We start from the raw sequence: 26,241 nt of genomic DNA, 5'->3' as shown, positions 1-26,241 counted from the left end.
TCCCAGAGACCTCCATACCCTCTCTGTTCACTCAGACAGTCCAGGAGGGGCTGGCCTGTGGGCGGGGAGTATGATAATACCCTCAGAGGAAGTGAGCGCAGTGTAGTGGAATGTAGTTGCCATTAGTGGGAGTTGAACTGAGGCTGGCTAATAGCTAGCCTGCTATGTTGAGTCTGAGCTGGAGACGCAGAGGAGAGTGATGAAAACATGCCTCACTTCACAGTGGTACCGGTGAAAGATCAGGCTCAGGCCAGCTACGACAGTCTAGAGGGGATCAACTGGGTGGATTACAGGGACACTGGACAGGACTACCCTGATCATCAGGACACTGTCAGCTCTGATGGTAAGTCTAACAACTTTTACTAAACTCTTAATCTCTCAGAGCGACAAGACTCATTTAGAAGTTGTCACATATGTCCTAAAAGTGAAACTTCATGAGTAGGACAAAGCAGAACATGAGAAAGCTTTGCTTTGTCCTGAAAGACTCTTGAACAGCTGGTTGTATGGTTACCATGGCAATTCTCATGGGCCAGAAAGCAGTTTTCCTATAGCAGGTAGGTCTGTTTTTGACAGCTCACTTTGGTTAAAGTTCTAGACACACTTCTTTTTTTTATAATTTTAGAATATTTTTTGCTGGCTGTGGACGCTTTTTAAAATAAGTTCAGGGACAGATAACAAAGGGAAAACAATGAAAGGGGTGAGGACCGTGGGGAAAGGCACAACGGGGGTGGGATCGTGTGAGGGGGGGCGGGTACCGCCACAACAAGAAAAGGCCTCAAGTGCTTCCTTGCACAAAGGATGGAGCTTTCTTTGTGCCAAGGGAGGATTTCCTTTCACAGAGATTGGCTGTTCAACAACACAGCAGCAGATTTCTACCTCCTCGCTTCTGTGCCTCAGCCTGTGTCTCACTGTCACTCACTTGTTTCTGCACTGTATCAACATGGAAAGAGGGGTGGGGGGCGGCAGTCCCTGACAGAAGAGAAAAGGAGGACAAGGAGAGGAGCTTGTGGGATTATATGAGAGCAGCACTAATTTGTGTTGGCTGAGGGAGTGGACCAACTGAGGGAGAAGAGCTTTTTAATAAAAGACGCACATACATGGGTGTGGCCTTCCAATGAAGCACCCACGTTTCACCCCAGAGGGCCGGGCTGGGCATAAAAAATGCACACTGACTGGCCATCCATTTACAGCGTATCACAACACTGTCTAGCAGTAAATGTCATGACTGACAAGTTTAAAGGTACAGTTCACCCCAAACCCAAAAATACTTATTTTTCCTCTTAACTGTAGTGCTGTTTATCCATCTAGATTGTTTTAATGTGAGTTGCAGAGTTTTGAAGATATTGGAGATGTCTGCCTTGTCTCCAGAAATCATGATCCAGCTACTCAGAATAATCCACAGACCCTGTTGTGAGCAGTTTTGTGTATGAACTACTTTCTTTCTACAGAGGAATCTACTTGAACTGTTTTCTTTCTGCTATAAAGACGGTAGTTCCTACATGATACCTCTCACGAGGTCTGTGGACTATCTCTGGTGACCAGGTCATGATTTCTGGAAAGAGACAGTACTGTTTCAGATGTATTTCAAATGTATTTCTTTGGCTCTTTTAGCCACAAGCTGTACGAGGAAAAGTATATATATTTTTGATTCTGGGCTGAACTGTCTCTTTAACATCAAAAAGGATCAGAGTGGAAAGCTGAGGATTCTAACCACTGAGTTACTGAGCTCCAGTTTTAGGACGGGAAGCATCTCTGTGTTTTTGTGAATACATGCGTGCATATGTGTCAATCTGTAATAAAATAGTGCCATGCAGATGAGATGATCTATGCCTCAGTGAGCCACAGAGCTCAAGAGGACTGATATTTGAAACAGAACCAGAAGGTATTTCAGCGCATGTTTACATAGCTGCCCGCTTGTGTATTTCTGGAATGCATGGAAGTAACCCATGCCCAAACAACAAGGTCTCTTGAACAGCAGAAATGCAAGTTAACACACTTAAGATACAGTATATAACAGTAATTTACGAGTATTAAAAAGTAGTGGCTCAAACGTTGTCTAAGCTAAGAATTTTGTGTTGTGCTGCTACAAACAGCTGTGATGACAGAGGGGAAGGAAAAGCAGATGTCCTGATATGACCCTCCTTTTATGGGCGAGTTTCACACACACTTGTGGCTGTCTCCCTTGTCTTCCCGCTGTCATAATTCTCTTTAAGTCACCCATGGAGAACCTCCTGAGGCCTGAGGAACAAAACACCCATTAAACTTAGTGGAATAGCAGGAGAGGATGGCTACATGCTGGGGTGGACAGGGTGAAAAGGAGGGGAAAAAGAAGGAAGTGGGACTATGATGAATGGTAGGAGGGACCAAAGAGCACACAGTATGTTACCATTACGTTTCAAGCATATGAAACAGGAAAAGCTACTCAAGTTGACTGTAGTTGACTGCATTTTTATAGCATCTCCACAGTGTTTTTAAAGCATGGATAAGAGTCTTTGAAGCATCATACCAGACTCATTGTGAAGCATAAATTCCAAATGTTTTGTTTTAGAGCAAGAGTTCAGAAAGAAATCTGGAACATGCACAAAATACTTAAGTAATGTGATTTTATCAACGTAAAGTGCAGCATTGTGACATAGTTAAGCAGAACAAATTTGGGTGGGAGCTGCAGGGAACATATTCACACAGAGTAGTTGAATGATTTCATCATGGGAGTGGTGGGCTCGGGTATGGTAGGCTACATGCTGAATGTGTCAGCTATGGTGTGACGTCTGCAGCATGGAGGAAGTGACACAGTGCCGAGTCTGTTTTAGCCTGTGAACTTAGCTGTGTTCAGCAGAGCACAGCACAGCACAGGACAGGACCAACACTGTGGTCATTGTAACAGTGCCGCAGAGCAAACTACCCTGAAATAGCCCTCACATTTCAGGAAGGAAACTTTGCTGCTGAGTCTTGCTTGTCTTAGTTTCTTACTGCTTTAGTTAGTATAAGTCAGAAGGTAACAAAACATTTAATCTTTAACGTCTGTCTAAAGTTTCTTTCCTTCCAGTCTTTACTTTGAAAGTAAAAGATTGGGACACCTCTCAAGATATGTGGCAGGTGCAAAGTGTTAACCTTTAATTATAATAATGATATTCACTTGTTATCTGTATGCCTGCATTTCTGTTAATTTTTGGTATGGTTTCTTTTCCATTATCTATTTATTGTACTATCATAACCCCTATAATTGTTGATACCCTGGGAAATCTAGGAAGAAAGTGAGCAAGAGGCACTATTTTCTTTTCTTTACTATGGCTCAAGTGCCATTTTGCAAGGATGAATACGAATGTGAAGCAAGGCAACAAATAATACATAATTAACTAAATAAAGCTAGTTAAAGTTTCTTTTTCTTAACTTTCTTCTTCTTCTTCGTTAACTGCTGTAGAGAGTGTTGTGTGTTGTTGCTGCTGAGCTCACATATTAACTTTACACCAGAGAATTTGCCATCAGGATGGATGTTTAGCTTTGAAATTATACATGTTCATTTCATTAACTGTTATTTTGTCATTACCAAGTATTTTGGACCTCTGACCTTGAACAAACATACCATTGAGTAATACATTTATGAACTCCTGATAATCACTGGTAAAAAAAAAAAAAAAAAAGGACACTTAACAATTAAGGATTACAAATTCTTATAACAATAAGATTTTTGATGTTATTATTTTTTATAATAAATAATTTGTTGATGATTTTGGGGGAGGGGATGAAATTTTATGCGCTGTGCAGCAGACAGGGAGTAACAGAATGGATTTGTGCTCTGGTTTCTGTCACTGCAATATTTGGTCTCTTCCAAATATGGTCCAGTATGTTTACCAGCTAGTCTCTCTGCTCTTTTGCATTGACCAGGTGGCAAAGGGTTTATCAGATTTAGCTGGTCATAAAACTATAACTCTGAACTGAAAGATGCTAAAACACTCCCTAGAGCTGAGGTAAAACTGTATCCTACAAGTAACAGTTTATACAGGCAAATATTTGATCCATTCTAAATACTTTAACCACTGCAAGCTCCATTTTTTTCTTTTGTTATTGTCAGTTATTTCCTTTGACAATTAATTTGTCATTATTTTCTTCAATAATCAATTAGTTGTTCGAGCTATAAGAAAATGGTGAAAGATTTCCAAAATGATGCCCAAAAATGTCTTGTTTTGCCCACAACCCAAAAATATTCAGTTTACTGTCACAGAGGAGTAAAGAAACCAGGAAATATTCACCTCTTGAAAGCTGGAATCAGAGAATATTTTTTTTCTGTAGAGAATAACTCAAACCGATTAATTGATTATTAAAGTTGGTGATTAATTTAATAGTTGACAACTAATCGATTAATTGTTGCAGCTCTAAATATAACCAGTGCAAATTTGCCTTTTGCCTGTGTTTGCTTCAAACTAAAATGGTCCTGAGAAAGTCTGCAATGAGTGGATGATTCGGAGAATGCTGCTGTGTGTGTTCCTCTTCTAATTCAAGTGAACACGATGACCATTCCTGTCATGCTGTCTGGCATGACACTCTGATAGCTCCTGAGAGATAAACACACTGTGGCTGAGCAGAAATGTGGAGCCAATGACAGAGTCACACACACATGCACACAACCCACAGTTCTTATCAGCTCTAAGTTTAAGTCTTTGTAATACTCTATAAAGATAATCATAGATGATAAAGAAGATCATGCTTTAATTAGATTATTTGTCACACATTATTTGCTATGATGCAACAGTCTTGCCATTCAGTCATCTATCGTCTTTGTTCTATCTGCTCATTCACATCAAAGTGACAACAGGGCGTTGATGTTGTTTTTTCCAGTGCGTATGTCCAGCTCTGTCTAAGGACCTCCTAGCAATTGAATGCATTCAGTGTGTCCTGGGTCTGCTGGGGTCTTTGCTGCTTCACTTGTTTAGACGTTACTGTAAACAGAGATCAGTATAGAACATATACAGGACTACCCATGAACCATAAATAGTTTAGTGGCCTTGCATAAATGTTTGTTGCTGTGGTTTTTTCTTGGCCGTATGGTGAATGTGAAACATGTGGAACTCATAAATTATCACTGCTGTAGCATCAAATCATGATGCATGAGAAATGTACAAGACCGTTTACAAGATAAGAGCATGAAGCATAAAAGTATTTCTGTCATGATTGTAAGCAAATTGCTCAAACAGACACAGTTTTGTAGTAGTTTACAACAAACAAACTGGCAAGATGGTGCTATTTTATGTTCTTAAGGTTTATTTTTTGCCTCTGTGCAGACCGGAGGCATTACATTTTTGGGTTGTCTGACGGATGGATTTCAAATTTGGCACAAATGTCCACTTGGATTCAATGATGAACTGGTTCAGTTATAGAAGTCACAGGTCAAGGTCACTGTAACTTCACCTCTGTTACATTCTTGTGAATATGATATCTCAGGAACACTGGGACGAAATTCCTTCAAATGTTGCACAAATGTCCACTTCTGACTCGAGAATGAACTGATTAGAATTTGTAGGTCAAAGTTTAAGGTCGCTGTGACCTCACAAAACACGTTTGGCCACAACTCAAGAATTCATATGGTAATTATAGCAAAATTTCTCAAAGTCATGACATGTAATATCAAGAAGGTCAAAGGTCAACTTCACTGTGACATCATAATGTTCAGCTCTCTATAAGTTGTCTGTACTTAATTGTAAAAAATAATCTCTAAGTGAAGACAGCATGTTTCTGACTGGAAATTATTAATTGTAATCATAATGTCTATAAAATATATAATATATAAATATAATAATTGATAACTTCCCTTTTTACAAATAATACTCCTTTTAACCTTTGCTAAAGTCCTTCAAAACCTTTAGTATACACATATTATGAGACTGTACAGACACGGATGTAAACTGTAACTTGACTGACTGGTAGAGGCATACGACCGCAATAAAAGACGGGGTACAAAGAAACAGCCCTTTCTGGACATTGTCAATCAATGTTTTCATGAGCTACAATAGAACCAGTGGATCACAGGCTTGGGCTGATGTTTGAAAGGGCCATAACAGAGCTCATACTTAACTATGGAGTATGATTTCTGAACAGGGATAACATCTGTGGCCTTTCTTATTACTTACGTAGGCTATTTTTGTAGGGAATCTTGTTGTTCACTTTCCCTTCATTCATTGATGCTGACACATATTTAGCAGCATGTTGTTTACCTCCATGGTAGTCTGCTGTTTATGATATTATGTAACATACAGTAGATCATATGTAGATAAACAAGTCTGTAACTGATTATCTGTGCTATGAACTGTACAGTCTAATGTTATATGCATGCAACATTCACTCAAAGCAAACATTTATGAGTATGAGTTGTGTGTGCTGCAAAGGCACAGTTTAAAAGTCATTAAGTGCATGAAACCATTTTGTGAAGCCACTGCAGACAGACAGTTCTCCTGCACAAACCACACTTTGTTTAGTCATTAGTTCTACACCCACTGACAAACGCATTTAGCTAATTTGTGTCTTTTGAAAGTCTGCTGTACGATGCACCTCTTCCCGCCCACCTTTACCCCCTGAGGTAATCAGGCTGAGCTGCCATCCTTTTCTCATCATTAGCACACATCAAAGCTAATACGTTTTGCTGTACAGCTCAGCAGGTTAGCATTCCTCTGCTCTGTTCAGATGCAGCTCCACATGAAACACAGCCATTACAGCTAACATTGGCCTATTGCTACAGCAGAATTACATTGTTTCATGCCAAAGGCGAGGGAGGAGGAAAAAGTACAAAACCAAACAACTTTATTTAAAGCTGTTTTTGAAAACCAAAAATGATTTGTTTTTTTTAACTTGCCTGGCAACATGCCTTTTGAAAATATGTCTACCTACCATGGTCATTTTTCATGACCAATGTGACAATATTTGCTGAAATATACTAACCATATCTGTCTAGCAATACATATAAATGACTCCATTTGTGAGTGACAGTGTCCAGATGTTGATTTGTACTACAAAAGAGTATCAATATCAGTGTGCAACTTGGCTGGCCCAAGACTTTATGGTGCCATGCAGAATTAGATTATGGGGCCTCTATCGCTTCAGTGCAGCCAATACTATTTGCTTGATCATTTATGCAGCTACTTTAAATCTAAGACATGCATTATTCATTTTATTAGTTGTGGCTGTGTTGTTAATGTCAGGCTGGCATGTTTTTACGATTCAATGTTTTTTATTCTTAAAAAGGTAGAAAACTTACAGGACTGGTCTGGTGTTAATTTGCACTTTAATGTTAAGTATCAGGTCTTTACTGTGTGTGTGAATGTGACACCAGGTCAGACAAAGGAAGCTGGATTTTATTAAGTGTAGTATTAGTTAGTCCTTTAACATATTACTGTGTTTTTGTATGCTTACCACTGACAACAATAACATCACAAGATGAAGCAAATCAAAACATTTCAAGCTCCCTTAGGGGCCCTCTGGTGGCCACAGGGGCCCTAAGCACACGCTTAGTTCACGTATGCCTGTGGTGTGCAAAGATGCTTATTGGATTTTACAATGCATTTTGGTAAGTGAGAGCTGTCAGTCATTGCACTAGAATGATTTTGGGATTGCCACAGTATAGAAAATGTGTACCTTCCTGGACAGTTATTTATTAAGCTTAGACTTGATTTGAGACACACATTTTCATGAACATAGAGGCATTTATTCAAATTTGGTATTTTATTGGCTTGCTTTCAACTTTCACCATAATGGGAGAATAGGTACACTTGTCATGCCCCAGTTATATATAAATTTGACAAATATAATGCTATCCTGCCTTAACACAGGCTGGGTTAGCTCTGGACTGTGTATAAATGCAGACACATAATGATCCAGCTGGACTTTGCTTTTGTCAACTCCTGCTTATGAGTAATGGAAATGAGGTTTGAGATCATGTTGACTGAGCCGGTTTAGTTTCCATATACAGTATGCAACACTCCAAATAAGTCATGTTAAAGTTTTCCTGTCATAGGATTGGTTGCTTGATTTCTATTTTGCCATACACACTGAGATCAAAAGCTGGTAGAGTTCACCTACAGGCAGACAGTAAGAAGTCTCTGGGAGTGGGAAAGAATCATGTAACAGGCCCAGAAACGTATAATGAAATGAATACAGTGAACAAGTTTACCTTTTAACTGTTTGAGCTGCTGCCATGCAACAGTTGAATCATGTTTGCCCAACCCAGTGGCATTTAGTCCAATCTAACTGTGCTTTGAAGGCATGCAGAGGGAGGAAATGATATGCACATATATGCTCTCTTTTAGTTTCTCTTACACACATACACATACACAAACACACACACACACCACTTCCAAACACATAATCAGTAGAACATTCTTGCCAACAAGCTGCACAAATCAAAGCAGGCTAAGCTGGACTACTTCTCTGCCTCTCGGTGTTAAGTCTTAAATGTTTATTAAAGAGGAAGTTTAGCAAAGAGGCTTTTTCAAACCCTAAGAAGCTAATGGACAGTGATATTGTTTTCCATGTGTAATCGGCTTTAGAAAGCGCGCACACATTACTGTGAAGTTTCTTTCTCTCTTGAACTCTTGAACACTCCAAAACTTCCGTCTGAGCACACTGTGCAGTGCAGATAAACAAACTAATGACCTGTTTGGTGAAAAGTCGTTTTGCAGAAGACACTATTCTGAAAGTTGTTTGCTGGACCTATAACAAATCATAAATCATATGGATTTTGTCTTTGAGCATTTGCCCTGAGTTTGTTTTTGTTTACAAGTCATGTTCTTTGCAAAAGACTTGACAATGTAATAATCTTCTCTAGCAACTGAGTGAATTATACCCAGACATCCCTGACACATGGTCTGTCAAAACATTTGCTTTGGACTTGTCTTGTTGGACTGGACAACAACTGGAAGGTGCTGGACAAAAGTATGGTAGTTTATCTGTTACCCTGGAGGCTTACACATAAAATCTGCTGCAGTTCTGGCAATTATAAATACAATAGCTCTCTAATTTGGCTGATAGGCGAATTAATACAATCTTTTGTTCCAGATTACATTGTTTTCATTTTTAACTTCTAATTTCATGCTTTGGACTGAGCATATGAGTAAGAGGGTCCAAGTTCAAGGTCAATGTCATAAGAAAGAAGCATGTCCTAATTATATGCATACTGCATGCAACAGTATGTAAGGGCAGCTCCAGTACACACACACACACACACACACACACACACACACACACACACAAAACAGAGAGTAAACAATTTGGAATGCAGCATGTGTTTTTTTTATTATTATTTATGATATGGTTGTAAGTACAATGTCAGTACTCCACATCACCAACACTACACTTTTTTGATGAAAAACCTCAACAAAACGAATCCTCTCAATAACACGGAGGAGTAAACAGATGTCTTGAATGTCTGTCTTCAAATAGTTAATCACAAAGTAAAAGTCATGTACTCTGCTACTTAAGCTCTCTACCTTGATACACCCTTTTGTTAATGTGCCTGTGCTATGACTCAGATAGTCTTTTATCTTCTGTCTGAGGTTGGGAGCTGTTTCAGTGGGAGCACAGGTGACATGTTGGTACACGCCGCCATAAAGCCTCTGTGCTATTCTGGGCACACAGCATGACTCCTGTGTGCCTTCATAACAAGGCAGTTAATCTTTAATCTTTTTAATTAGACTTTTAATGGCAGGTTATGAACAAGAGACCCCCACTGTCTCCTCAGCCCCGCTGTTGAAGTGACTTTTACTGGGCTGGTCCAACAAATGGAATGAGACTGTTTTGGGTCTTAGCATTAGGATGGTCATGTGGAACACAGTGTTTGGGGCAGCACTGAGAAACTGCCAGGACACATCAGAACATATATCACTTTATTTCTCATTATGGACTAAAACCCATCTGCATTGTTCCCGAAATGCAAGATGTCTCTTTAGGTCAATCAGTGACTCTATTTCATCTGCAGTGGTCTCCTTTCATTGTTGCTTCAGACACAGAGACTCCATGTCAATGACAGCAAGATGACACTAGAGGACAGTGTTGGCATAGTTTTTACTCGGATATCTTCTGAGTCACTACTACAATCCAGCTGTGTAGTTTTCAGGGTTTGGAAAGACAGGCTGGTATGAATTTGGCCTTCGTGCCTCAAGTTATTTTCCTTTAATTGAGAAATGAAACATCATGTCATGTTTCTCATCATGCAAGTTATTGTTATTGTTTTGCATATTTCTACATTACTAGAATATAGAATAAAGATTTTTTTTTTTTTGTCAATACATTAAGATTTATCCAGACTGAACATTAGTACAAAGTGGAAATACAAATTAGGATGCATGATAAATATGGGAGCTGATAAATTATTGTCCAATAATGGGAAATTTACATTTTCATTTACATAACATTATTCTGATAATGAGGTTTTAGCTGATAATTGTATCTGATTTGACAGATTATGTCAAAGCATTTAATTTGATTTTTTTTAGGAAAAATGCTCAATAAAAACAAAAAATATATTTATGAAGTTTTGATTCCATTTAGTCCTTTGAAGAGTCAGAACTGAGCTGTTAGTGTTTGTTGTAATAGTGATGTCAGTTAGATTTGGTTTGGTCAGAGCTGTGGATTTAAATCATTACTACACATCAAAACTTCTTAGCCCGTCTTACCCTCACATGTGCACAAACTCCATGTTATATGAACTTCTTTTAGAAATATGCAAATGCAAAGTTATTGATTTTGTAATCAGTATTACCAATGAGAAACAGGTAATCGGTTATAATATCAGCTGAAAAAAAGACATATTCTGCATCATTAATACAGATACTGTAATATTGAATGCCTTTGAGATAACTTCAGTCCAACCCAAGGCTCTTATATACCCATGAACGGACGTCTGTGTGCGTATATGTGTGTGATTTACCACTGTATCCTCCACTCCCCACCTCCCACCCCCCTCACTGTGCACCATGTGTTAAATCAGGCCCCTGAATGACTATTCACCCTGGGTGACCGGGTGTCCCGGATAGTAATCGACAATTCCCCCAGCTAGAGCACAGAGTCCTGTGTTCCAGGCTGCACACAGCTCATAACTATGCTCACCCACAGTTATAGTGGCAGCAGTGGGACACAGAACACAGGTGAGTGAAGACCACCGTTGAAGCTCAGCCAGCTCACTTGCAACAGAGCTGGTCTATTAGCAGTGTAGCTAAGAATATGTTTTCTATTTCATGCCCACTCGGTAAGTTGGCAGACTTTTTGTTGCAGGATTAATTTGGATTCTGAGATGCCGTGTCAAAGTTTACATGCTCTAATAATCCAAGGTTAGGTAATTTCTAGGTAATGGGGTATGTGCATGTCTGTGAGTGTGAGTGTGTATGTGATGAAGTTTGCAGTGCAACTTTGTGTGCAGTAATTGCCTCAGGCAGTAAGCTCATCTCTGCTTGATTCTTTTCTTCAAAAGCAGAAGTTAATGAGACTAAAATCTAATTATATGCTCGTTTATCACCTGGACTTCACTTTGTCGGTCTGTACTGCTTTTGGCCTTTCACTGCAGCTTCACTGCAGGAATTCTGTTTCTAAACTTTATTGCTACATGGGTATTATTAGGATGCTTGAGTTATAATTAACAGTGACTGTTAAAAGCTGACTGAATGTTGAAAAGGACTGCTGTGGAAAAACTGGAATTGGTATAGAAAATTGTGTTTTTCTTGTCTAATTATTGTACAGGCAATGCTGCTGAGCTGTTTTTTTTTTTCGTAACGGAGATTTTATCTCTTTAATGCCATGTTGAAAATTCTTTGAGCAAATGAAATGTTTTCTTCTTATTCTAAATCTAGAAATAGATACAAATAGTTTGTTTCCAGCGACTGATCTTATTCCATTTCATGGGTTGTCAGCCTTTTGGAAGTTAAGGCCTGCTTCGTGTTGTTCCCAAATAAATGAGGAAAAATATATAACATGACAAAAAAGGAGAAAAAAATAATTATGATGTTATGAATCCAGATTTACTGTATTCAGTGTCATATTTCCTTAACACAGGCTTTGGAGGTTTTACTGGCACAGGGTTGTATATCAATTTTTACTTTCAAAAACTGATCTATTTGGTGTCACTGCATCTGAGGGAACATCAGCTCGCTAACAGTGGCTCGATGTTCTAAAATAACTTGTCATTGTAATGAATTCTTGTGCTTATTGAGATATATTTAGATATTTAGAAAAATAACTAGCTTTGTAAATTAGCTATTTTTTAAAAGATTCTCTGTTCTATTTCTATTCTGTTCTATAAATATTAAACTAAATATTATATCTTCTATCACTATTTTACCAATAAATTAGTACTAAAAATAACATAAGCTGTTCTGGAGAAAAATCGTTGATTGTGAAGTTTCATCCCCAGGTTGTCAAATTATCGACACTTTGGATCGGTGGCTTGAAGATGGTTGATTTTTGAGTTGGATTCCCAGGTCATCAAATACTTTTGGAAATGAGATTCAATCAATATCTTACTCACCTGTGACTGGCCAAAGTTTGTTGTCACAGGCTAGATTTTTTTTAAAGCCTAAAAACAGAACCAAGAGGAGGAACATAAGTTTTCTCTCAGACCACTTGAATTACATTATGCTTAAAAGTTATTATGGAACTTTTGCCCAATGACAGAAAAATAAACCGCCTACCCTAGCTTTAATTACATTAGAGAAGCCTTTGAATCAGCACTCACACTGTCCATGAAAGTCTGCTTGTTACAGTAAACAATCATCTTCTTCGTCATGCCTCTGTTGTATCCGTAAAGTACACTGACTTGATGTCACAGTTACAATGTATGTGTTACCAGGGCACTTACACTATATCTTCAAGAACTCAAATTGTTGGTCAGCCAAAAAGAAATGTTTTTATTTTTAACCCTAAGTCTTTTTTCTTTTATTTAATAGGACATGGGAACCATAAAGAAGACAGTCCATTTCTCAGCAGTGCCGATGCTGGCAAGAAAAATGACTTCTATGACAAGAACCTGGCTTTGTTTGAGGTCTGTTGTTTTTATTTCCCATCATTTCTGTTAAATGATGCACTGAAACCACACTGATTCATTTAACCTCTTCCCCTTTTCTTTTTTTTTCCTAGGAAGAGCTGGACATCCGGCCGAAGGTTTCCTCTCTGCTCAGCCGCTTGGTCAGCTACACCAACATCACCCAGGGAGCCAAGGAGCATGAGGAGGAGGAGAGCGCTCAGGCCTCTCGTAGGAAGACCCCCAAGGTCAGCAGTCTGGGGCACAGCGGAGGAACACTGTGCCTCACTGTTGTTGTCACGTATTTAGAAACTTTATCCTTCACTTCTGGCTCTCTCTCCCGGCTTTGCTATCCAAATTCTAGTTTTGTATTAAGACTTGCTGATTGATTGCTTATGCCACTGCACGCTCTGCAGGCAGAATGTGACTGTGCAAGACCTGCATACATGGAAAGAGCTGATAACATGATTGAATGACCTTTAAAAAGTACATCAATCAATGCTAATGATCAATACTCTTGTTTCCTGAAATGTCATGGTCAATAGTCTCTCCTCTCTCTCGGTGGCCCCCCTTCATCCCCCCACTTTCTCTCCCTCTTCCCCTCCATCAGTCTCCCAACATGGGCACTCTGATGGGAGTCTACCTGCCGTGTCTCCAGAACATCTTTGGTGTCATTCTTTTTCTCCGACTGACGTGGATTGTTGGGATGGCTGGCATCATGCAGTCCCTCCTGATCGTCCTCATGTGCTGCTCATGTGTCAGTATGCGTACACACACACACGCACACACACACACACACACACACACACACACACACACAAAGACATACTGTACTGTACTCACCACAAGCAATGTGGGTCAGCTTCTATTGCTAAACCAGTCAATAGAATCCACATAGTTGCACAAGCAACAGCAAATATTTAAAGTAAAGATTTAGAAATAGTAGAATAGAAGTTGCTTCTATTACCTTTCTTACATAACAAATGCTGTGATCTTATTAACACCCAGGCCTTATTTGCTAAATATTTGATCAGAGGATATTAATGTAACACCCACAAGTTGCTATGACGTCTGTATGTGGGTCGTCTCCCATATTAATTATATTTTCCTCTTTCCACTGCAGACAATGCTTACAGCCATATCAATGAGTGCCATTGCTACTAATGGTGTTGTTCCAGGTAATACTTTAAACTTTGTCACTCGGGTTTTCACTGAAACAGCTCCTCAGCATACATTTATCTAGCACATTAAATACTTAAATATTTTGTGGCCTATTTTTTCAATTTTGTAAAATGATTCAGAACTTAATTGCTGTTTTTGGGAAGTAAACTGCTTGTCAAATAATTAGTTACTGGACCTTGATATCAGAGCTGGGACCAAGTCATTGTCTTGCAAGTCACAAGTCTTTGCACTCAAGAGTCATTGATTTACAAAGTTTCTTTGCTGTAAAGCAAACGTTAGTTAAGCATTAGTTCATGAACTATGTCAATATTAGCCTCAAATTACTGTTCTTTGTGAAACTTCAAATCTTGAACAAAGTTGGAAGGTGCTGCATCTCTGTAATTTTCGACCAGCACAATTGTCATACTGCAATTCATATTTTGTTGACCACCTTACAGTTTTTGAAGGCATGAATAAAATGATTGATTTAGATGATTTGATGATGATTTGGTATCATTTTGTCCAACTGGAACTCAGTAGCATGACATTAGTTCCTCATGGCTCTCTCCTGTCACTTGATTGCACATTGGTTCAAACAAAGTGGATCTGGGGAAATAAGTGTCAACTTGCTGGGAATTAATAATATTAAGTTTAGTTGACTCACATAATGGAGGGAAAGGAAATGATTTGTGGATTCACACTTTTTACATATAATACTTTTAATCTTTGGGCTTGGGGGAAGTTGTATTTTCAAGTCAAAAGGCTCAGGTCCAAGTGAAGTCGAGAGTCGTTGCTGTTTAAGTCCAAGTCAAGTTGCAAGTCTGTCTTTATTTGTATTTGTATTTTGTATTTTGTGAAGGTGAGTCTTAAGTCATCAAATTTGTGACTCGACTCTGACTTGAGTCCACTTCACCTCTGCTTGATATCTCCAGACCGTTCGTATGGGTTTAGAAGTTAAAATTTATTATATATTCCTCCACTTGGGGGCAGCAGAAATACACTTCTGTCTCCACCACATGTACAAATTATGGGCTCTCCAGTGGCTTTGTGTGTGGTTAACAGTTTGTTTTACTGTTGCAGCTGGAGGGGCATACTTCATGATCTCACGCTCCCTTGGTCCAGAGTTTGGAGGAGCTGTGGGACTGTGCTTCTATTTGGGCACTACTTTTGCTTCTGCCATGTATATACTGGGGGCCATTGAAATCTTCTTGGTCAGTATACTTAAATAGTATTCTATGGTTTTATTCCAGCTCACATTTGCTGCTATGATCCCTAAGCACTCTTTCACATTAAACTGTATCATCCATTACACATAGTACATGCAGTAACTGTCCTGTTTTTATTTCCCCTCAGAAATATCTGGTCCCCCAGGCAGCCATCTTTCATGCCACAGACCCCCATGGGAGTGACAGTGCCATGCTGAACAATATGCGTGTCTACGGCTCTATCTGCCTCAGCCTTATGGCTGTGGTGGTTTTTGTAGGAGTGAAGTATGTCAACAAGCTAGCTTCTCTCTTCCTCGCCTGTGTCATTATCTCAATTGTCTCCATCTATGCTGGGGCAATCAAATCAATGACTCACCCGCCAGAATTCCCGTAAGTCTGAAGAGAATATAATAAACATATGTATGAAACAGGAAGTTGAGTGAAATTAGGGGGACATGATGGAGAATTAGCAGTTGAATCCACTTTTTCTCTGCCATCAGTTACTTGCAGTGTTATTTTTCAGTGAATAGTTGGATATTTCCTTTTGAAGCCTACAGTCCATCTTATCTCCATCAATGTGTGGAAATAACATTGAATAAACTTTGGTTATGATGATAAAGAAAAGGTATATGATAAGGACCGTGATGATGGTATTGGTGGTGGAAATAATGACGGCTAACATAGTAATAATTTTATTTTTGTCCCTGTTATTGCTGTAGGATCTGCATGCTGGGAAACAGGACTTTAGTGAGAGACCGCTTTGATGTGTGTGCAAAGACTGTGATAAAGGGGAACATCACAGTGCCAAGTCAGCTGTGGGACAGGTTCTGTCTGCCGGGGAACATGAGCAGCACTCAGTGTGATGACTACTTCATCCAGAACAATGTGACAGAGATACAGGGCATCCCTGGACTGAGCAGTGGGATTATTAGAGGTAAATTTATCTTTAGTAGGCTGGTTTTTCAAATATAAAGCATGGCATTTTTGTTAGATAATAAAGATGACAACTCTGAGGCTTAGGTTGCACCAACAAGCAATGATTTTCAAACCCAATTATATTATGGTTGAACTTTAAATTATTTTGCACCAAACTTTAAAACTAGCTTAAAATTAAGAAAGACTAGATTTAAATCTTAAATTCAATTTTGTTACACCCAAACTTTAAACTCTGATTTCAACTATGATCCAGTAGTAGCTGTAAACTTACACTTGAGGAGATTTAACTTTTAAAATGGCAGCTTGAATAGAAAATTAAGAAACAGACTCAACCCTTTTGAGTGTTATGATGCATCTATTCTTTCTTTAATTCCAGTTGATCTGTTAAAACAGTCTGCAGGTTGCTGCAAGGCAGTTTCTTTTTCCTTACTGTGCTGTAGTCTGTAGTCTTTGGTCATATTTCTCACTTAATTTGACCAACAAGTTTTTCTGAAAGGAGAATAAATTTAAGCTGTTCTGCTAAGCCTAGGCTAACTAGTCTAAAGTGTTACTTAGCAAATAAGCAAAGTAACATTTTGTTAACTATTTAATCTAGCAAGCGAATGTAACATTTTGTTAATTTTTATAGCTAACAAACAAAGTAAAGTTTTGAGGAATACAGAACAGCCAAAAGTTAATAGTTCCCCTCCCTCTTTTATACTTGCTAGGTCCTAATAACACTCTTTTTAAAAATGTATTTATTTATTTTAATTTGGGTAAGCAAGTGTCTCCATATTAGTTAATCCGTATTTAATTTTGGTTTACTTCAATAAACCTGGAGTTATAGTTTTCAATTGTGCAGCAAAGCTCTGTTTGATTTTAAATCTGGATTAACAAATAATTTTTAAACCTTGTTCTGCTAAAGTCTGTTTAGGACTAATCTTAGATTGAATTATTGTTGTTAGTGTAAGCCGGTGTTAATGTTCCAAGTATATACTGTATATCATTGTTATAGACATACTGAATATTGAATAGTGTTAGTAAATCTATTAAAGGTCAATTTGTATTTTGCACAATTTTAAAGGATTTAAGAATCAGTAATCATTATATGGCAAACCTAATTTATCATTCAGATTTCCTTTTTCATTGTTTTTTTTCAGTGACAGGATGCCTCTCTGTTGGTTTGTTGGTTGCCCATGATTTAAATTTCTGTTCTCTGTTAGAAAACATGTGGGGCAGCTACATGCAGAAAGGGGAGATCTTAGAGAAACCGGGGCTACAGTCAGTCGATGCCCATGGTGCCATGGAGAACTTTGGCATGTATGTGTCTGCAGACATCGCCACATCATTCACACTCCTGGTGGGAATCTTCTTTCCATCCGCCACAGGTATAACAACATCAAAAAACAGAAAAGGTCCTGCTATGGCATAAACCCAGTCTACAGTGTGCATGGAACTGTACAATTATTTTAGTTGATATTAAAGCAAATTATTTGATTGTGACAACTAGTGCAAAGTTAAACTATTGAAACTTAAATATATAATGATTTTTGATGCAATATTAAGCCATCAAATACTAATAGTACCTTTTACTACCTGCTATGTTGTCATTTTATGACACAGTAAAACTGCTCTGCAGATTCAGCAGATAGGAAAACTTTAAACCTCTGTCTAATCTGGCCAGAAGGGGTCATAGTTTAATTATTTTTACATGTCCTTTGCTTTTTTAATACACTGTCTATTTGGTCTCATAGGTATCATGGCAGGCTCCAACAGATCAGGTGATCTCCGTGATGCCCAGAAGTCCATCCCTGTGGGAACTATCTTAGCTATTACTACTACTTCTCTTGTTTGTATCCTTATTTTTGTGACTGTACACAATAACACAAACAATATTACTCCTTCAGTCCTCAAAATGATAGCAAATTCGATATACATACCTTGTGTGACCTTGAGATCCTTGACCTTTTGTATTCAGATTTAAGTTCTGTGGTCCTGTTTGGTTCCTGCATTGAAGGAGTAGTCCTGAGGGACAAGTAAGATCATTTGTGTCCTACTGCAAGTTTTATCAAAACACTTTTTGTAAAGAAAAATGTAACAGAAAAAAAAAGATAATTCCATTATAAAAGTCTCATTCAGTCTGCATGTACTTGCAGGTTTGGGGATGCTGTTAGAAAAAACCTGGTGGTGGGAACGCTCTCTTGGCCATCTCCGTGGGTTATTGTCATTGGCTCGTTCTTTTCTACGGTTGGGGCGGGCCTGCAGTCCCTCACAGGGGCTCCCAGACTTCTGCAGGCTATCGCCAAGGACAACATCATTCCTTTCCTCAGGGTGGGACAAACAAACCATTGATGATACATTGTGTAACCATATCATGTCTCTTGGAAAAAAATGCCATTAACTTGCTGCGAGATAGAAATGTCTCAGAGAGACAAAAGTTACCCCACAGCCTGTTTTGTTATTGCTTCCCAAAGCATATGATGACATTCAGTATGTTTGCATTTTAGATCTGACTGGCAAGCTTATTTGAATATATTCCAGTACCAAAGCATAAGTGATTTGCATCGCTGCTTGTTAAGGTTTTGAATTTTTATTTCAGGTGTTTGGTCACGGAAAGACCAATGGAGAGCCTACATGGGCACTACTACTGACTGGTCTCATAGCTGAGCTGGGCATCCTTATTGCCTCACTGGATATGGTGGCTCCTATTCTTTCCATGTAAGCACACATGCCAAGAATTTGGTAAATGCAAAGTATATACTGCACATACCCGACATATTACGCACATCATTTATGATATTACATTATCTTTGTCAAGTTTATTGAGAATTCTCTTTGTCTTTATTTAACAGGTTCTTCTTGATGTGCTATCTCTTTGTTAACTTAGCCTGTGCAGTCCAGACTCTTTTACGCACACCTAACTGGAGGCCAAGGTTTAAATATTACCACTGGTGAGTACAGGTCTATCTCCACTTCACTTCATCTTACAGGGTGTGGGAGCATAGTACATTCTTCCCAGTCCAGATGTCACAGGCATTCAAATCACCTCTGTAATATGTATGCTACAGTCGACTTCACGAAAGACCAATGTATCATGTAGGCTTGTAAATAATGTTACTGTTCTTGGTGTGCAAAAAAAGACATAACTTCAGGCTTTCTGTCGTACCCACAGGGCTCTGTCCTTCCTTGGCATGAGTATGTGTCTGGCTCTTATGTTCATCTCTTCCTGGTACTATGCTATTGTGGCCATGGGCATTGCTGGGATGATCTACAAGTACATTGAGTACCAGGGGTATGTCTGGAGTTTAATTAGCATTTGTAATTTTAATTTCTCTGCCCTACTGACTCTTCCTTATTCACGGCCCTTTTTGCTCTGTGCTCCAGTGACAGTTGAGCAAGGCTGTTACCTTGGTCACTGTCTCTTTTTTCCTTTTTTTGTTCTTAGATATGCTATGTGTTATGCGTGTCTGTGTTACAAAAAACATATTTTAAAGATGGTTAAAAGATGTTTCTGTGGGGACCTGTAAAAGTGGCATATATTTATATCTTAAATTAGGTAATGTTAGCAAAAAATGGTGGCTAATTAGCTATTATCTATATCAATCATCAGTTAGATAGAGATTTGCAAACATTACATGTCTTGTAACACATGAAAAACACCACATGGACATGTTAACAAGGTTAAAAACATGATTTAACATGTGACCCTGTATGTCGCTTTCATAGATAAAGGAAGAAGTTCACCAAGTTTGTTTATTTGCACAGAGAAAAAATGGGCATTCCTGTATGGTGTGGCTTGGCGATGATGGTTGTGTCTGTGGTTGCTGGTGGACAGCTGGTTGCTTAAATTGTCTGTCTTCCCTTTTTGTTTGTGTTTTGTCTCGTCTTCTCATATAACAGAGCAGAGAAGGAGTGGGGAGATGGTATAAGAGGACTGTCCCTCAGTGCTGCACGATACGCCCTGTTAAGACTAGAGATTGGGCCTCCACATACCAAGAACTGGAGGTACAGTACAGCTGCACTGAAAGGAGACGCTCTGATCATCTCCATAAAATATTCCTTTGGATTCCATCTCCGAGGAGCTGCATTGTACATTGGAACATAAAACTTGTTTTCACGTCTGTGTTTGGTTATGTAAAGAATTCATGTTTTATAACTGAAGCAGCATCAACAATCCCACACTGTCACCTTCTGACCACCAACAAATGTAATAAATAAGAAGGCTCTCCACCTTCTGTAAAAATCACCCTCCACAATGATGATAATGCCACACAACATGAGCAACATCTAAAAGACTTACACAACAATGACACACATTGAGTAAGTTCCATTTACCAAGTATGTGCGTATTTAAAACAGTTTTGGGAAGTTGTGGGCTGAAGAAGGGTTCATTTAGAATAAGAGGGACGCTTGCTGGGCTTTTCCGCGAAGTTTGCGTGTTACATTTTGCTGTAACATATTACTCACTCCAAATGTGCTGACAGTGTCATAATAACTAGTCTATTATACTTTTATAGTAGGCAGGTGAGAACTATTTTAGATGTTTAGGTGTCATATGTATAATATGTCAAAAGCATTGCTTATTATTTCAACATGTATTTTTGACCTGATTCACAGTGGAATACTTTCATGTAAATGCAATAGAAGCAACAGTTATAATGTAACCTAGATGTCTTTATCCATTTTTTAGGATAGACATCTTAAAACTTGCCAGGATGGGATCCTGCAAGGATGTTTTATCTGGTTATGAAACAGTCTCATATTAAGACTGATGCCTCTGTATGACCTCCATAAGTAAATAATACCATCGGCTAAGTAAACCTCTGTATTTGATACTGTTATTTCTGATACTATAGTTTGTGGTTATGACAGTCAACACAATATTAAAGTTCCCTGTAGTGGTTTTAATCTTGCTTTGATAGATGTGCACTAGCATCATACTTTAATGGCTGATGTGTTTCAACAGGTGGTGCAAAGACCCACCTTTGATCCAGGCCTGTCTCACATTGACTGTCTTTGACTGTGCGTTACAGACCTCAGCTGCTGGTGCTGTTGAAGCTGGACGAGGACCTTCATGTAAAATATCCTCGACTGCTCACCTTTGCCTCGCAGCTGAAAGCAGGAAAAGGTCTGACCATCGTGGGGTCTGTCATCCAGGGCAACTTCCTGGACAGCTACGGGGAAATGCAGGCAGCTGAACAGGCAAGCACTGGAAAGTGACATATGCTGTACACGCTCTATACAATTCTCTGTTGTACTGTTTTGCTGACTGTGTTGCAACAAATTGTTACAAATGAACACCTTTTGTAAATTGAAAAGCACAATGAAGCGTACACATGCATCAATGTGAATTTTAAATTTTTGTTACATTTCTTCCTCAGCGACTGTTTTTTGTCACTTTAATCAAAGGGCACGACTGGAAACAGCTTGTTGTTGTCTCTGCAATATGCTGCCAATGAGCCATTTCAGATGAAATAAGGGATTGCAGGAACATTTGTCATAATGCAATGTGTTTGGTAACAAGAGAAGGAAAGTTTGCTGTTGTTTATGTGAAATCAACTGGAGAAATTAATCATTAATCCTCAATTCGCTCGGTGCTAAGCCAATATTCATGCATTATGTCCAATATTAAGTTATTATTAGAGCTTCTGCTATACAAAAAGTTAGAAAAGGTAAAAAATGTATTAATTTAATTTCAACTGTTTAAAATTTCTTTGGCTATTTAAATCTTTATGTGTAAATTTAAGGTCTACTATAATCCATTCAGACATATAAACATTTAGATCATTTTCTTTCAAAGGATAATGTGTTAATAGCTTAGAACTGTTTACATGGGTTATCTGATATCTTAAAGTTCTGTTTGCCCACTTTTTTTTTCTGCCAGGCCATCAAGAATATGATGGAGATTGAGCGAGTCAAGGGTTTCTGTCAAGTTGTGGTGGCATCCAAGGTGCGGGACGGTGTCGTCCATCTGATCCAGTCCTGTGGTCTGGGAGGCATGAAGCACAATACTGTGGTGATGGGCTGGCCGTATGGCTGGAGACAGAGTGAGGACCCTCGCGCCTGGAAGACTTTTATCAGTAAGAGTTTCACTGAAATACTGCTCATACAGTATTACACTAATCTGCCAAATCAGCACTTTGGCCCTCTACTTGTTGACTGCCACCTCAGATCGTCTCATGTGCTACACAAACGTCTCCCTATTGTGGACTTGTACTTACAGAAACTGAAAAAAACTCATATAAAATATATCCTTTGAATGTCCAAATACATTCTGTATTAGTTTTCAGCTGGCTTGTACAGAATGTAGGGCGTCGTCATATTCATTTACACAGTATGGTTAATATCCATGCCTCAATTTTTTCATCTCTACTCAGACACAGTCCGCTGCACCACAGCTGCCCACCTAGCCCTGATGGTGCCCAAAAATGTGTCCTTCTACCCAAGCAACCATGAACGCTTCACAGATGGCAACATTGACGTGTGGTGGATCGTCCATGATGGAGGGATGTTAATGCTGCTGCCTTTCCTACTCAAACAGCATAAAGTGAGACGACAGATATCTTTGAATTTTATTACAAGCTACTTCAGAAGTTACAAAAATGTTTTTGTTTACAAAAAGCTTACCTATAATAAAAACTGAAGAAATTCTTAAACATGTGTTCAAACTTACAAATATATTGATAATTTAATGGATAATAAAAACAAAACATACAGAAGAGTCTTATGTCTTTTAGGGATTTTCCCTTTTACAACTGTTGTTTTGAAGTATGTTTTCTGTTAGTGAATATATTCACATCCATTCAATATTGCACAATACACATGGTATTAAACTTGGCTGGCTATGCCTTTTAGGTTTGGAGGAAATGCAGGATGCGTATTTTTACCGTAGCCCAGATGGACGACAACAGCATCCAGATGAAGAAAGATCTGGCCATGTTCCTTTACCAGCTGAGAATAGAAGCTGAGGTGGAGGTGGTGGAGATGGTGAGAATCCTACTTACACAACTACTGAACTGAGCAAAAGTGAAGACTTAAATAGGGCTTTTTAATGGCTTGAACCAACTCAGAATTAATGCAACTCAGTAATAAAAATTGTAACTGAAACCAGATGTCCACTGCAGTTTACTGAGATTAAATAAGTTTGTTGTTTACCTCAAGATGCCATAAACATGTTTGTTTCAAAGAAAATTGGAGGGTTAAAAAACTCACTGCTTTCACTGAACATGTCACTCTGTTCATGTTCAACAGACAAATATGTTTCAGTTGGATTTACTACTAAAAATGATGTTTGTTCTTTAGCATGACAGTGACATCTCAGCATACACCTATGAACGAACGTTAATGATGGAGCAGAGGTCCCAGATGTTGAGGCAGATGAGGCTGTCCAGTGCAGAAAGACAAAGAGAGGTATGTTTCTGTGGTCTTATGTTTATTCCTGAAATATTTCACATTAAAAAAACTCTCTCTAGTTTGTTTTAGTGTGAATTGCAGAGACTTGGAGATACTGGCTGCAAAGATGTCTGCCTTTCCTCAAATATAAATAGAAAAAATACATTCAAAAAACTCAAAAACAATATCTCTTTCTTGTAATCATGACCTGGTTACTTAAGACAATCCACATCCCTTATTGCCAACAGTTTCCTACATGAAGCTGCTCACAACAACGTCTGTGGATTATCTTGAGGTCATGATTGATGAAAAGAGATTTTTTTTTTTCTTTTTTGCGCTTTGAGCACCACAAGCTGAGCTCCATATAGTTTAATTATATTTGAGAGATGGCAGACATCTCTACTCATCTTTGACTCTGGGGTGCACTGTCCCTGTTTTCATATGTTTATATTAAAAATCTTCACTACTGGTTGTAGTCTGTTAACTGCTATGAGTAACAGTGTTCGCTACATTCAGTATATTAACATATTGAGCCTTATAATACTCCCATTGCGCTCACAGGCCCAGCTGGTAAAGGACAGACACTCTTTGGTACGTATGGGAAGTCTATACTCAGACGAGGAGGAGGAGGTGGTGGAGGGTCCTCCAGAAAAGGTTCAGATGACGTGGACGAGAGAGAAGTGCGAGGCCGAGAGGAGGAACAGGAATAATGCGCCCGAGAACTTCAGAGAACTCATGAGCCTCAAACCGTAAGTTGGACTCATTTATCTTCAACATTTTTTACTGCTTTGTAGTGATAAACCTTTCAGCTCATGTTCCCCTTCCCTTTTTGTGTGTTTTTTCTTTTTGACTCAGTGAGAGTTGGCTCTGAAATAATCCAAACTAGGTTCTTATTAGCACAAATCCATTTCACACCATGTCTCTCCCCCTTGCTGCACCCCAGGGATCAGTCTAACGTGCGGCGAATGCATACAGCTGTAAAGCTGAACGAGGTAATAGTCAACAGATCCCATGATGCTCGATTAGTGCTGCTCAACATGCCAGGGCCACCACGAAACACAGACGGAGACGAGAACTGTATCCTTTGCCAATATTATCAAAGAAAAAGGGTCTTAGAATATGACGCACATACAAAGTGCATTGTTTGGCTGATTTTTTCTTTAACGTGTGCGTCAGATATGGAGTTTTTGGAGGTGCTGACTGAAGGCTTGGAAAGAGTGCTGCTGGTCCGAGGCGGGGGTCGGGAGGTTATCACTATCTACTCATGACCAATTATTAGCTGCTACACGGGAGCATCAGCCTCAGCAGAATACATTCCACCTCTGGACACAAGGCAGCTCCTGTTCTGCTGCCAGACAGCTCTGGGTAGACGTAACAATTTGACACTTTTATTGTGAAGTACAGACTTTTGAGTACAAAAGAGGTTTATTCTATTCTTGTAGAATATTGGGACACATTAGTGTACATATCCACTTGTATGTTCACGGCTCTGCCACTCTTTACAAATGAAAACTGTTATTTTTCTCCATTGGAAATCAATGCTTGTGTGCCAAACGCAAACTTTAGATGAGCGTTTTCTTATTTATAGGTCACACATACCTCTTCATGTGTACTAATAAACCTATTTTTGACAATTTGGCGACAGAACTACCCTGAACAGTACACCTGTGAACTGTTTCAATAGTGTTTTAATAGATTTTTATTCTCTTTACAGCTCTTTATTTTGGAAGCACGTCTCTATTTATTTATTTATTTTTTCAACGTTTCCCCACTGAGGTTAAGAAAATGTTACTGTAGATGATGAACACAGTGCTTGACGTTGGTTGATGGCACAGTATCCAGTTTGTAAATGTGGATGCCAGACATCATAAAGTAAGTTTTTAAAAAGAGTTTTAATTTATGATTTTTGGACAGATTTTGTGTTGTTGAAAGAGAAAACTGTGTATGAATGACTTTTGAACTGTTAAGTTTTTATTTTTCCTGGAAACCTGAAAAGCTTATCTGCACAGAAAAAAGGCAACTTAATTTAAAGTCCTTACAGTTTTCATTTTAATTTAAACCTATTTCGAACGCTATTTATAGTTCACATTGTGCTCTACTTTTCTGTACAGTGTTTTTCATCATTCCTGCCCTGGATTCAAATCGCCCAACTACAACACGGGTTTGTTTAGTTGCCCTTTAATCAGTTGGACCTATTGCTATTTCTGTCAAAGTAGTTGCTCAACAAGTTTTTGCTGTAGTATTGAACCACACTTGTTGCCACGGTAACCTGACTGAAATCTTAAGGATTACAATGATGACTTTTAGACCCTTTTTTATGTATTTTTCTAAAAAGCTGAGTATGGTGAATATTTCAGGCCAGCCTTCACTGAAGAAAACAACTGCTTATTATTATGTAGGCTAAAAGTTCTGTACAACCCAACAGTGTTTTTAAGGGATAAACCATGACAAGGTGTGCAGTTATTAAAAAATAATCACACAATGCTAAAAATGCTTCTGGTCTTCTTTTCACTTCAATTTTTATTGTTTCATTAAAATTTTAGCACAATTCACAAAGTGGCAACTTTATGTTGG

At 38.7% G+C, this 26,241-nt stretch overlaps 1 protein-coding gene across 1 annotated transcript; it reads left to right on the top strand.

The window, feature by feature from the left end:
* The first annotated feature begins 102 nt into the window (after nucleotides 1–102).
* slc12a4 (solute carrier family 12 member 4) lies at nucleotides 103–25,803 on the top strand. Its single transcript, XM_084720540.1, has 24 exons — nucleotides 103–343; nucleotides 12,921–13,015; nucleotides 13,111–13,242; nucleotides 13,605–13,751; nucleotides 14,118–14,172; nucleotides 15,236–15,366; nucleotides 15,509–15,750; nucleotides 16,080–16,294; nucleotides 17,499–17,663; nucleotides 18,030–18,128; nucleotides 18,254–18,311; nucleotides 18,432–18,606; nucleotides 18,875–18,993; nucleotides 19,128–19,226; nucleotides 19,448–19,567; nucleotides 20,176–20,280; nucleotides 21,309–21,477; nucleotides 22,160–22,355; nucleotides 22,653–22,822; nucleotides 23,131–23,262; nucleotides 23,578–23,685; nucleotides 24,229–24,416; nucleotides 24,611–24,744; nucleotides 24,844–25,803. The coding sequence occupies exons 1-24, from the start codon at nucleotides 208–210 to the stop codon at nucleotides 24,933–24,935; spliced, it is 3,282 nt and encodes a 1,093-aa protein (XP_084576666.1). The 5' UTR covers nucleotides 103–207; the 3' UTR covers nucleotides 24,936–25,803.
* Nucleotides 25,804–26,241: the final 438 nt, after the last annotated feature.

Source organism: Lutjanus erythropterus, chromosome 1 (assembly GCF_056507025.1).
Source record: "Lutjanus erythropterus isolate fLutEry1 chromosome 1, fLutEry1.hap2, whole genome shotgun sequence".
In the NCBI taxonomy this organism is placed as follows: domain Eukaryota; kingdom Metazoa; phylum Chordata; class Actinopteri; order Lutjaniformes; family Lutjanidae; genus Lutjanus; species Lutjanus erythropterus.
Note: the sequence above shows the minus strand (reverse complement) of the source record. Positions and strands in the feature narration are given on the sequence as shown.